Source organism: Pygoscelis adeliae, unplaced genomic scaffold, assembly GCF_000699105.1.
Source record: "Pygoscelis adeliae isolate BGI_AS28 unplaced genomic scaffold, ASM69910v1 Scaffold31, whole genome shotgun sequence".
Lineage (NCBI taxonomy): Eukaryota > Metazoa > Chordata > Aves > Sphenisciformes > Spheniscidae > Pygoscelis > Pygoscelis adeliae.
In genome coordinates this window covers 3,360,445-3,372,990 of record NW_008824233.1, presented here as the reverse complement: position 1 = coordinate 3,372,990, position 12,546 = coordinate 3,360,445, and the positions used below count along the sequence as shown (strand labels likewise).

Sequence of the window (12,546 nt, the reverse complement as noted above, 5' to 3'; positions counted from 1 at the left end):
TACATCCACCCCAGGAATATAAAACACTGTTGTTTCCACATCACTAGATTTTGTCTGTAGAGATGATGGCACTTTCTTGCCAGCAAGTAAGTGAGTAGTAGATGCATAATTAGTTTGAAATTTCTTCTTTTTTGAAGGAGACTCTTGATCCAAACTTCTGGAACTCCGATCATAGCTCCTAAAATAAATACACTGCATGTTATTAAAGCAAGCTTAACACTCATATTAATAAGAGTATATTTCTAGTATTAAAAAACCTAGACATGTCTAAAACAAATCTGTAGTATCAACTATACAAGGAAGCATTTCAATCTCTGCTTTACTCATACTTTCTGTGACCTCTACTCCCTTTCTGTCTGCCCACTCTGGTTTTGCCATTTTCATTATGTGATTATTTCAAGGCAGTAAAATCTACAAAATTATTGCTATGTCATTAGAGAAACACCTTCCAATGCTCTGTAACTCTTACAGTCAAGTTCATCTACATTACCCAATGTGATCTATGAAAACTCTTTGATATGCAGAAAACACTTAGCAATTTTCCTTCTCTGCTGTAAAGCCTGTCTTCATATAAATTCTTAAGAGATTCTTTTTCCTTCCGTACCATTTCTTAGAAAAAAGTATCTATTTGTTCCTATTTCTTAGAATTAGCATTAAAACAAGGAAATCTCATTTCCTTATATGATACTTATTAAGGATTATCTTTGTTGACAAGTAAGTTTCTTAAAATTCACCGTATTATTAACAACACATCAAATTTTAAAAAGTAATGTAAAGCTGCCTTTAGATCCCCAATCACATACACATGAAAAAAGGAGAATTTAAAAACTGAGGATGACATCAAACCTCATTAAGATCAGAAGCAAAACACTTCTGTTGCCTCAGATAATAAAACTAATGCATTTTATTAAGAAAGATACAAAATATCAGCATACTTTTACACTCAGAAAATAATGGGAGCCCTCAGAGATCACGAGAAAACACAACAGTAGCCCCACTATTAGTCAAACCAGTATGTGGATTCACTAAGTTGTAAAGTTACTTCTTTGGAGGCTGAAAAAAAAAAAAACCACCCAAGTGCTTTGAAAGCCTAACAATTTGTTTATGAAAGATAACACATGATTTAAAAAATAAAAACAGAAGAGAGGCATATGCTGATTCTTGCTAAACAAATGCAACTCCCCATGCCATACTCTGCCATAACAATTACAACTTATGGTGATGCTATGGAGTAGTGATAATTACTACGAATAAAGTGATGGTAACAACCTAATGCATACATCTTCTATGCTTTTCAAACAGGTCAGTGCTTAAGGGTCATTAATTATTGCACATATGGTCATAACTTAAGCGATGGAAATCTCAGATGGACTTAAACAGCTAAAGCAGAATAAAGTACTCATACCATGTTCTTCATAAGGCAGCTAAAGAACATGCTTCTTACCTTCGTAAACTAATGTCATCATGTTCTTGCTGAAGCATTGTAGGGTGCAGTACACATTTTCCACAATCGATTTCAACCCTGATATCAAGTTCAAAGTCAATATTTCTCTCCGTGGTTGTGCCAGTCATACTTCTGTTGGTAGGTGTTGTAGGCCAGCGCTCAGTGAACAGTTGGTGGACAGCAGCGAAGCCTGTTGCTTTTTTGCGAGAGGTACTCCTGCACAGGCACAATTGTGGATTAGATATTAGCATGGCATTTACCTGAACAGAAGGTAGGAGGCATTCTTAGACTATGTCCACACTCAGTATATAATCTTTTAAGAACTTTTCTGGAAGAGGCCTTATCTGATACACTGCAGTACAGTGATCCATCGCCCATTAACACATTACTAAGTATCCTTTCTTAGTATAGGGTACTACAAAGAACTAAGCCTTTCCTAAATTCTCAATCAAGATAAGGAACGAAAAGATATACAATAATTTTCATATTTGTAAATATTGACATGTACTTTGTGGCGGTATAATCACTGGATAAAGCTGAAAGTTATGCTGTATTTGACAAATCTGTCGCTCGGTCCCACTAAAACCTGCCCCGTGCCTCAAAAAACTCACTTTCCAAGTTCTTTTATTGTGTTCCAAGCCCTGAAATCGCTAACAGTTGCCTCCTTTTCAGATCAGACTTCCTCCTTCCGTCACAGTCACCTCTGCCGAACACAACCTCCCCTGCCTTCCACGTACACGCTTCAGGCAAAATTCAGTCCTTCATCAGTAACAGATTTTGTAGCTTTAAAGTCAATATTTCAAGTGTATTTTCTTAATTTCTGTGTTCTTCCTTAGGACGATTACTTACGTTGGTTTCCTATAAAAATACGTCCTCTCTCTTTCATGGTCATCCTCCTTCTCAGAGTCGTCACTGCTTGATGACAAGCTGTCATCCCGGCGTCCTTCTTCAGGCTGGAAGGGAATGCCGGGTGAGAAGACTACTGGAGTTTTGGGTGAACCAAACACCGAGCATGAGCCTTCACTAGTAGGTAAGTAATGGGAGGGCCCATCAATAGTTACAGACAAAAGGTCCATTTCTGTCTCCTCTGGAAACTGATTATAAAAAGACAAAAAGATATTAAATTTCCACAAGTATTGTTTCCATCGAGAATGCATTAGATAGCTCGGAAATAAAAAAGCGAGATTGCTGTGAGAAACTCTCACTCCCAAGTTCCTCATAATACAGAGACAGCAGGTGTAGAAATTGCAAGACCGATTATGGAAAAGAAATGAAAGCTTAGTGGGGAGACATTTGCCATTGCCTAGCGATTGAGCTCAATCTGTTAGCGAAATACGTAACATGCTCTGACCAATTCACACGATCAGAAGGAATGGAAACATTTCATTTAAGTTCAAAAAATATTTTGAAAGAAAAGAACAAAAGACAGCAAAAGTCATCATGAACCTTGTAGAGGGGTGAGGCACCCAGGAGCGTTAGTGAGGCGTGCATGCAGAAAGCTAACACAGAATGTACGGCACCGGTTTGCAGTTCTGGGCTGCGCTCTTGGGCACACGTGCTTTAACACGAAACGAACTTCAGGCCAAATTTCCAAAAGGGGCTTCCTGTTTCTCACATAAAGCACGCCACAAACACCGCACAAGCGATTTTCGAACATTAACTTCTTTAAACGCCTGCAAAAAATATCTAGACGTGTTAGTTTAACACCAGCACTACTACGCAGTGTTACTATAGAGCTACACGGTCATCGTCCGCAAATTCAAATTAGAGCTTTGCTGAAGAACTGGCATCATAATGCCAGTAAGATATTTTTTCTTTTTTAATATTCAACATTTGATACCTCTAAGTGTTTGATAGCTTAGGTTTTGTTGGCGTAGCAAAATGCTAACTGGGCTTATATATAACAACAACAAAAAAGGTAGGACAGCTTTTAAATGTGAACATATTTAACTGTGCAAAGCACATTTCTATGTTTCATTTCCACCTCTCTCTCACAAACAGGAATTTACTTCCTGGGAGCGTGAGGTGAGTTGGAAGGGAGAAAAAGTACGTTACTATCTCTTGAGTCTGGGTTTTTGGTTGGTTGGTTTTGTTCTGCTTTTGTTGGTTTGGTTTGTTTTTTGGTTTTGATTGGTTTTTTTTTTAAGAAAAAAAAAAAAAACATCTTTACTATTTTCCCTAAACATGTTTTTTAAAGCAGTTAAACTCTACCAGTGGTTCTCTGGGTATTAAGTTTTGGCACATTCCCTACTCGCTAGTATTTGAAAATGTCTTACTCTGCATTAAATACAGGAATCCCAACAGAAATAAAAGTGTGAGAAGATGTCCTCCCACCTAGCAATTATTTTGTACTGGTGTTGATGCCTGCAATTTTGGAACACAATGTAACAGATGAAGGCACACACACTAAAATCCTCTTCTAAAGCACATTTCAAGGCTACACTTACATCACTTTACATCAGCCTTGATCAGTCTTCACAAATATACAAACAAAATTCCAATGATTCATTTTACGAAAACTAGCACGGTGTAGGTCTACTTAAGGGTGGAGAAACACTCTGGAAAGTTCATCAACAATCAATCATGTTCTTCTGCTTACTTTACTTATTTAAGTATTTTCAAATTTGATATACATTCTGTTTAGCTGAGTGCAAAAGAGATGAAACATTGAAAAGCAGCTCCCTGTGAGATAAATTAGTTCTCTGGCAAAGAACACTTGTTTCTTCTCAGAAATACCTGAAAATACCCTTCCCCTGGACAGCTGGATTGTTGTGCAATCCCCAAAGCTGTTTTATTCAACTTAATCAGAAGTGAAAAAAAATACATAAATTAAAACAACTACAATAATCTCAGCCATGCAAAAACAACATAATATGAACATTTTAAAAATGAGAAAACATAGCAACAAACAAAACCAAAGACTCAACAATCCATTTCAAACACACAGAAGGATATACCTGTAGGGCTACAGCAAACTGACTAATACCCATTTCCAAAACTCTAAATATATTCAAACACAAAAAATACTAGATTATTTTTTGCACACTTCTGATAAAAATTCCAAAACAATTGTATTTCTACTGTCAGCCTAAAAAAAACAAACACCCAAATGTTTTCAAGTATTTTCTCTAATGATTCCATTAATTTCTGTGTTAAGAAACCAAAACACATCTGTCTTCTACCAAAACAAATCTATCTTCCAAAAACACACCCATAATTTGAGGCACATACTAACAGAAACACACACAGAAACATACAAGCAATTCAGGTCTGCCTAGGTATAGCTATCTCATGAACTTGTGACCAAATGGCACAGGAAATATAATTATATGGCATATAAAGTAATTCTTACAGAATCCTGTATGTTGAAAGTTACTCTTGGCCCAGGAGATGCAGCATCTACACGGATATCTGGGAGGTCTTCACTGTCTCCTAGTCGAGAGCTATAAGCAAAACCAAAACACAACAGCTTGTTGAGTTTTACTACAGCATTTTACGTTCATGTGAACATTTAACTACACAAATATAAGGCAATAAAAAACCAGAGTCAGTACTTACGGTTTTGTTATGGAAGAAAGTATAGAATCATAATTGAAGCACTTAGGGTACATGGAAAGGAAAAAGGAGGGGAGAAGGAAAGAGAAGGAAGCTACACATTACTTGGCCGGCAGCCTACCGCTAGCCAACCTCTGCTTATTTCTTTATGCAAGTTTTTCAATCCTGAGCCAACATACAGAAATTACAGAAAAAAGCTATTCGTGATCTACCACATGGGACATAAAGCAAATTGGCAGATTATGTATTCTCTGATGCAACTGAAATGAATTATTTGGCCTTATAGTATAGGCATACAACTTCTCATTGACAACCAAAAGTACTCATTAAGTTTTTCAGAACTTTATGTTTCCTACAGAGCAACAGAAAAGCCCCAGTATCTTTTCCATACAATTTCTCGTTCTCTTCAGATAACCTTCTGAAAAGGTAAAATGAAAGTGGTTTTCATCTGACAGATCTTGAACCAGAACCTGCATGCCTTCAACGCTTGCTCTGCTTTAATTATCAAGAATGCTAATTAATTCAGAAGAAAGATTCCTTTTCAAGGGCACCTTGAAAAACTCACTTTAGAGTACTTATAAAGCTGGTTTTATGCTGGAATATCTGCCGTCTGATATTTTCACATCTGGATTATTTATAAATTTCCATTCATTTCTACAGAAGTATTCAAATTTGAAGCAAATTTCTATTAAGAATTTCTATTCTCATAGAAAAAAAGTCCAAAGAATTCTAACACTCCTCTCCACCTTTTTAATTTTCAAAAGTTTCTATTTAATACATAATAATGCAGCACACTTAATTCCAAACTTTGAATGCTTCAGCTGGATCTACAGGAGCAATAGACTCAAACACATGTATTCTAAAACCAAAGCAAACATTGTACGAGGAGGCATCATTATACAACTAGTTTGCTCAGCAGCCATTAAATGATGAAACCAAAACAATACACGTTATACAGATGAAGAGATTAGAAGAAAATTATCATTCACAAAAAAAACCTCTCCCTTTCTTCTTCTCATTACAACAGCCCTTTTTTAAGACAGATGACTGCAAATCGAGTGTAGAAATCGAAACGATTACGCCATTTTTCCTTATATACATTTCTTCAGTATGTCTTGATTCTGTACAAAACCTTAAGTTGTAGCAGAAGTGCGAACTTCTTCTCATTTGACATACTACTAAGTCCATCAAGAAAGAAGTTTCAAAAAAAAGGTGAAAAGTTGCTTTTTAGAACAATGTCTTCCAAAATGACCTCCTCCTATCCAGTTCCACCACATATAGCTGCTGCCTATAGTAAAAGGACTCGGGGCCAAAGTCCAATGTTGCCTCTGTTACCTATGCTGTTGTTGCTACCATAGATCTCAAATTCCCAGAAGCTTACCTTGTTCTGTCCATTCTCTTCAGAGATGGTCTTCCTGATGCTGAAATACTCTTAGATCGGCTATAGCTGGGTTTGTAGCCAAGACCCCATTTGTCTTTCAAAGAGGCAGCCTAAAACAAAAATAATATTTAAATGCAACACTGAGAACACAGAGAAAAACTCTGACAGGCTAAAATACTATTTTACACAGCTGTGACAGTAAAGTAAAAAGATTTTTTTCTTCCATAATAGTTAAAATGTATCTTATTATCAGCATTTGCCAGCATCTTCATCTTGCCTCTGGATACATGTTCATTTTTCACATTTGCTGGAATTGGTAATGTCCCGTTGCCAGGAGAAAAGTATGCCCGAAGCTAATAATCTGACCACTGAGACATCCTTCTAGCTACCACTATGGTAACAGAAGAACACAAGCTAAAATGAGAACACCTGAGAAAGAGCTGCAAACAGATTACTACTTGAAAGATCTTTTCGTATTAATGAAGCATCATACTTGGAGCTCATGCACTAGGACACGCTGAAAATAATGTTTTGCCAGGTTTGTTATCGGGTCTGGGACAACAGCCACATATATTTGTGGATTACCAGCAACACTGCTTGTTTTTTTGTTGACAGTTTCTTCTAGTGTCTATCTTTAGTAGCTTGTTTTTATTTTTACATCACCCAACCCTGCAAATATTTACATGTGGCATATGTATCCACACATGCCAAGTGGAATACAATAGGTATCTGTCATTTGCCCGGGCAGTTAACATGCTTGCCTCTGCATCTGCATTCATCAGTCCAATAAGGAATCGTTTTAAAATCTCCTAAGAGAAGGAGTAAATGCCATCTTCAAATACACGTTCTGCCTATTTCTTGTGAATGTGCAAATAATCCCATTTACATTATAGTATCTGTGACATTTCAATTTTCTTATCGCCATTATTACAAGGGAGAAAAACCTTTCCCCGCCCTCTCCTAAAGGTAAAGGGTTTGCTGAACTATTTGGTATTCTTAACACTTCCTTTTCCGTTACTAACATTTTCTTCACTTTAATCAACATGCAGAAAAGAAATACGCAACGCAAGTGCTATCATTTTTTAAAGTAACTTAATACTGCTCACCCTCATACTGGATCTCCGTAGCTTTTTACGAACATCTCGGCGGATATCATTCACAGCCACCGACTCCAGTTGCTGATAGCGCTGAATTTCTTGATTTATAGTTCCTTCGCTTGCACCCAATTTTCTGGGGATAAATCATGGTTGAGTTATCTTACAAACAGGTGACATTATTTTCACCATTTCAAAATCTGTGTTCCAACGATGCTCTGCTTCCCCTGGGAATTATCCCATTTTCTCATTTTTTTCAGAAGTTACTTATGACCTGTGCCCAATATAGCTGCAGAAGATTTTTTCTTGTTCCACGATACAACTTTTTGTCAGGTATAATATTTTGTCCTTACGAGGACTCTTTGATTTTAAGGTTTCTGTCTCCAAGTGCCTTAGCACAGCAGACAGAGGATGTAGAACAAACTAGCATGCAAGGAGACCCCCAAACAACAGGGCTACCGTGATGCTAATTAAGGTGGAGCATAAGAATGGCTACGCAGCAACTTTCTTATTTTAAAAAGCCCTAGTTGTAACAACTAGATTAAGGACCTCCTATACACTTTCAATCACATGACAGCTGTTTAATTAAAAACAAACATAATGGACAAATCTGAGAATCCTCAGCAGGATGAAGAAAAATCCTTCTGCTGTAACAGTCCAAAGCCCTGTCACACCAACGACAGCCTTCTGTAGCGGATTACCTTCTGCAGAAAAAACACACTGCTAAATAATTTTAACAACTCTGTAAAGCAATGGCTATTTTGAAAGAATCACAGTTTATGGAAGCATTCATAAACTGAGAAAAGGCAGGCACAAAACGTAATTTTGATTCTTGAACTCATACTAGAAGAAACATTTTTCCTAAAATCCAAAGTTCAGATACAATTGCCCTCTGAATGGTGACAGCAATTTTATTTCAAGTACAAGCAGTAAAACGTGTCTCCTCTTCGTTATTTAACACATAATTACCAAGCTCTGTATTCCCATCCCAGACAGATCCATTTATAGTAAGTCAGCACCGCTTCGTTGCGGTGAGGGGGGGGGGGGGGGGGGGGGGGGAAGGCAAGCCCAACAAACCATGACTGCAAAAAATTATTACTAAAATTCACAGAAGTTGTTCAGATGAAATTTATGAAATTTGAAATAATTCTTTCTTCAGGGTTTTCTCAAGTGCAGCACAGGATATTTAATTTTAAAATATCACCTATAAGATGCAAAAACAGTCAACTGAAATGTTTTTCTTCCAGTGAACGAGACTAAGCTTATTACAGTTACAAAGTAATATATTTTGTTAAAGTAATCACCGTGATAATAAATCAAGATGGAACTACAATTTTGAATCAATAGGAAATTGGTTATAATCAACCATTGTAATGCAGAACCAGAAAGAATATAGACTAATTTGACACTTCGGGAAGAACTCGAGAAATTTGAGAGAGTACTTGCATATATAGTTTTTTCCTTATGGAATCCAAAAGGACAATTTTTTCTTTTGAAATAAAGACAATGATTTCCACTTGACCAACACAATGCCACAAGATATGTGATAAGAACAGAAAAGAAAAAAGTCAGCTGCAGTTTGTTATTCCCAAACTTTGTGCAAGTTACAGCAAAACCCAACTTACTTTAAGTCATCAATAACTTTAGCTTGCTCGTTGAGTTCTCTAATATCGACTAAACGTTTCACGAATTTTCTTCCTCGCTGTTCTCCACTTTGGATACTAGAAGCTCCCTGCCGTCGGTGATCAACAATCTCCTATTTAAAATAAACATTTAATTAATGCCCTCATCAAAAATTGGACATTAGTGCGATTTAACAATAGGCAAAGTGAATTTCACACCTTAAAATTTGGACTAGTGCATGCAAAAGAATCAGTTTCATCTCAAACGGCAGCTGATTGGATTTTTTCCAGTGATCCAAACCCCATCATTCAGTTAAGACACACTGTAACTACTACATACATGTCCCCATGAGCAGGATCTGCCTGCTTTCATATGTGATCTGCTAGACTGAGGAGAATCACACTTCGCTGACCCCAACAGATATTCTACAGGAACAGAGTATCGATGGTTTGGGGGGCTCAAACCCAGCAGGTGATTTACAATCCGCTGCCCAAATGTTAGCTTGCGTGCATCTCCACATAATGAACCTCCACCTGATTTCTAAACAACAAACAGGCACATTAGTGTTCTGGGATAATGTTTTCACTGTTGGCTATTTAGGACAGCCATTAAAGAACATCTGTTAAAACGTTTTTATGTGAAACCAAAAAGCAAGGTCAGCAGCATATTGGGTAGAAGTACCGAAACAGAATTTTTTCTAATTTGCTCATGTTAGTAACGTGCTCTCCTGTTAAGAAAACCTATCTACAGCCACAGCTTTTCCAATTCAGGTACCTGAAGTTAGGTATTGTGTCTCCATATTTTCAAATCCAGATCGATATTTCCACATAACACCAGTAGAAGTATGATCTGTGATTTCTTGCCTTTGAAATATGGAGTTAGAAAACTAACACACAAAACTTTTCTGATTTGCAACAAGAGTTATAATAGCTAAATGGAGTAGCATGACTCAAGACTAAGATCTTTCCATTTGACTGAAGACCTTGTCACGCCTTTTCCAATTAATAGCACTTATTTTGGTTGATTCACTTACTGCATGTATAGTGGGAGACATAGTGTCAACTTCATCCTCGTCAGAAAGGTCAGCTATGTTTACAGAGTTGAGGTCAGCAATATCATCAATATCTTCTTCTCCTGTCAAGGTTGTGAGGGTGTTGCCTAAAGCATTCAATCTTTTCCCAATGTTTGGATCCATGTGGACATCAATACCACACATCTTCCATAACACATTCAGCGTCCAGGTTCCAGCACTACTACTTTCTGTATTTAAAAAAAAAAGTTTAACCCATTTTTCCTCTTTTTAAAAATACTGAGCTATGTATTAGTTAGCCAAGACAGTGTTTATCTGTTACAAAGAACTGTCTTCTCTGCCCACTCCAAGGAAAACATATTCCACAGTTGAAATGCTTGCTGGAAGTACTTCACAGCTACGAAGTTATTATTTCTTTAACAAGTGATGTACACAGACAAACCTAATGAAAATACATTCCCTTCAGCCCAGCTGATGACCAGGAGGAAGCATCTCAAACTTCAGCTCTTACAACTGCGGCCAAGTATACTATTCCAGAACAGAATTTCTAACAGCAAGAAACCTACAGGATGTCTATCTGTACGTAAAAATGCTAACCTATTTACAGTTTCAAGTCTTGAATAAGGACGCTGGAAGATGTTCTAATATATGTGTAATGTGCCTGCTGAATACCCTGTCTTCCCAGGATTTTCCTAATGAGTGTCACCTTTCAGCATCAAAATACAGAATTTGCTTTAAGCAGAACTACACAAGATACTGGTTTTCCTTCTAAATGGATTCATGCTGGTTTTCACCATTCACAATTCCATGTGAGGTAAACTTTTAATAGTTGCAGCATGTGTTTCATTTTTATGTCTCCTCAGCACAAAAAAGCAAGCGGGGGACAATGAGCAAAACTACGCGGACAGGAGACACCGTACATGCAACATTTGGGCATAAACATGAGAAGAAGCAAACAAGCAGGTATGATGACCAAGACAGAGAGTGCCAGGTATTTTTGAGGCCTCTGGAGAATGTCCAAACAACTCAGTAGGAGAGACTGGGAAGAGAGGGAGTTCGGAAGGAATAGGAGCTGCCTCTGGAAGAGGTGAGGGAGGAATGGGAGCTCAGGACACAAAGTCTCAGCATTAGAAGGACTGAAAGATTTAGCAGTCTCTAGGACAGGAAGCAGTAGGACAACATCGCTGTTATAAAGGACTATCCTATCCTCCAACCACAGAACAAACACATATACACTGTGTGTTTTCCTGCAGGTAAAAATCTAAAACCAGGGTTGCTGATGTGACTCAAAACCTGGAATAGCTTGAAAAAATGGAGCAGATAAAAACATTGAGGAGTTTTACCAGGAAAACAAGATATTAAGCAAAACAAAAAAACAAAGCACCAATTAAATTACAACACAGTTAAAGGATTTAAATTTTGTATTTTATGAATACTTCATTTATAAAGGACTTGATTTATTAAAAGAGTGTATCACCTGCTGCAGCCTGTCCTGTTGTCCTAGAACATACTTCGTATGTACCATCTGGCACAACACCTATATGAAGCAGATGAAGCACATACACCGATTAGGCGGACAGTTAAAGTTGCTTTAGACCAGCCCTTCCAAATTCAACGTCAGCCTCTTGCCCTCCGCAATTAAAGCACGAGTGGTGTTGCATAGCAGGTTTAGTTTTAATTCCTATTGAATGACTTTTCTTATTTAGTAAAATGAATCTACTTGGTAACATCCAAGTTTATATCAACTTAAAATTCCATATAAATTCTAGAATCTTCACCATAATGAAAGGTATATATATAAATGAAAATCATCTATATTAAACTATTAAAAACTTACTGCGATCTTATGAAATTATATAAAAGCAACGCATCCAACTCTTCCAACATCTGTCAGACAGAACTTAAATGCTTACAATGAGACATATAGAAACAAAGTTATTAATAAAGGAAAACAACAAAGGAATACAACCTTTTAGATCTGTATTATTTTGCTTTCAAAAGGCTAAGGTCTTTTCTTTATCTTTTTGGGGAAGTTCAGCAGTTTTAAAAGTCACGGGAAAGGGTAAAAGTGGATTTATATCCGAAATACTATTGTATATCTGAAATAACTATTGTCCAGTATGAAATCACACCCACTTACATGCATTCATGACTAGATCTCCTCTTATTTCTGGTTTCCAGTCATCCCAACTTGTCTCAAAGCCATCAGCAAAGCGGATACAGAAGTTTTTAAAATGACCTTTGCTAACTAAAGACTCTGAGGAGCAGGCAGTGATTAACGTGCTTTCAATAGTCAGGACTAAAGCAGAGCCAGTGTCAAGATCTGCAGTGTGGTTAGACTGGAAAATAAAAATCACAGAGAGAATTTACTGGTCATTGCACTGTCAAAGTGATATTATACATGTGTTAAATGCTGTTT

General features: G+C 37.1%; 1 protein-coding gene across 1 annotated transcript in view; it reads right to left on the bottom strand.

The window, feature by feature from the left end:
• KIAA1109 (KIAA1109 ortholog) overlaps window positions 1–12,546 on the bottom strand; it is a 123,600-nt gene that overhangs the window by 24,209 nt on the left and 86,845 nt on the right. Inside the window, exons 57-66 of the mRNA XM_009334926.1 lie at window positions 12,268–12,466; window positions 11,605–11,664; window positions 10,131–10,357; window positions 9,100–9,230; window positions 7,487–7,610; window positions 6,381–6,490; window positions 4,797–4,887; window positions 2,294–2,538; window positions 1,445–1,660; window positions 4–178 (exon numbers count right to left, since the gene is read on the bottom strand). Coding sequence (XP_009333201.1) covers window positions 4–178; window positions 1,445–1,660; window positions 2,294–2,538; window positions 4,797–4,887; window positions 6,381–6,490; window positions 7,487–7,610; window positions 9,100–9,230; window positions 10,131–10,357; window positions 11,605–11,664; window positions 12,268–12,466 — 1,578 coding nt within the window. The remainder of the gene's footprint in view (window positions 1–3; window positions 179–1,444; window positions 1,661–2,293; window positions 2,539–4,796; window positions 4,888–6,380; window positions 6,491–7,486; window positions 7,611–9,099; window positions 9,231–10,130; window positions 10,358–11,604; window positions 11,665–12,267; window positions 12,467–12,546) is intronic.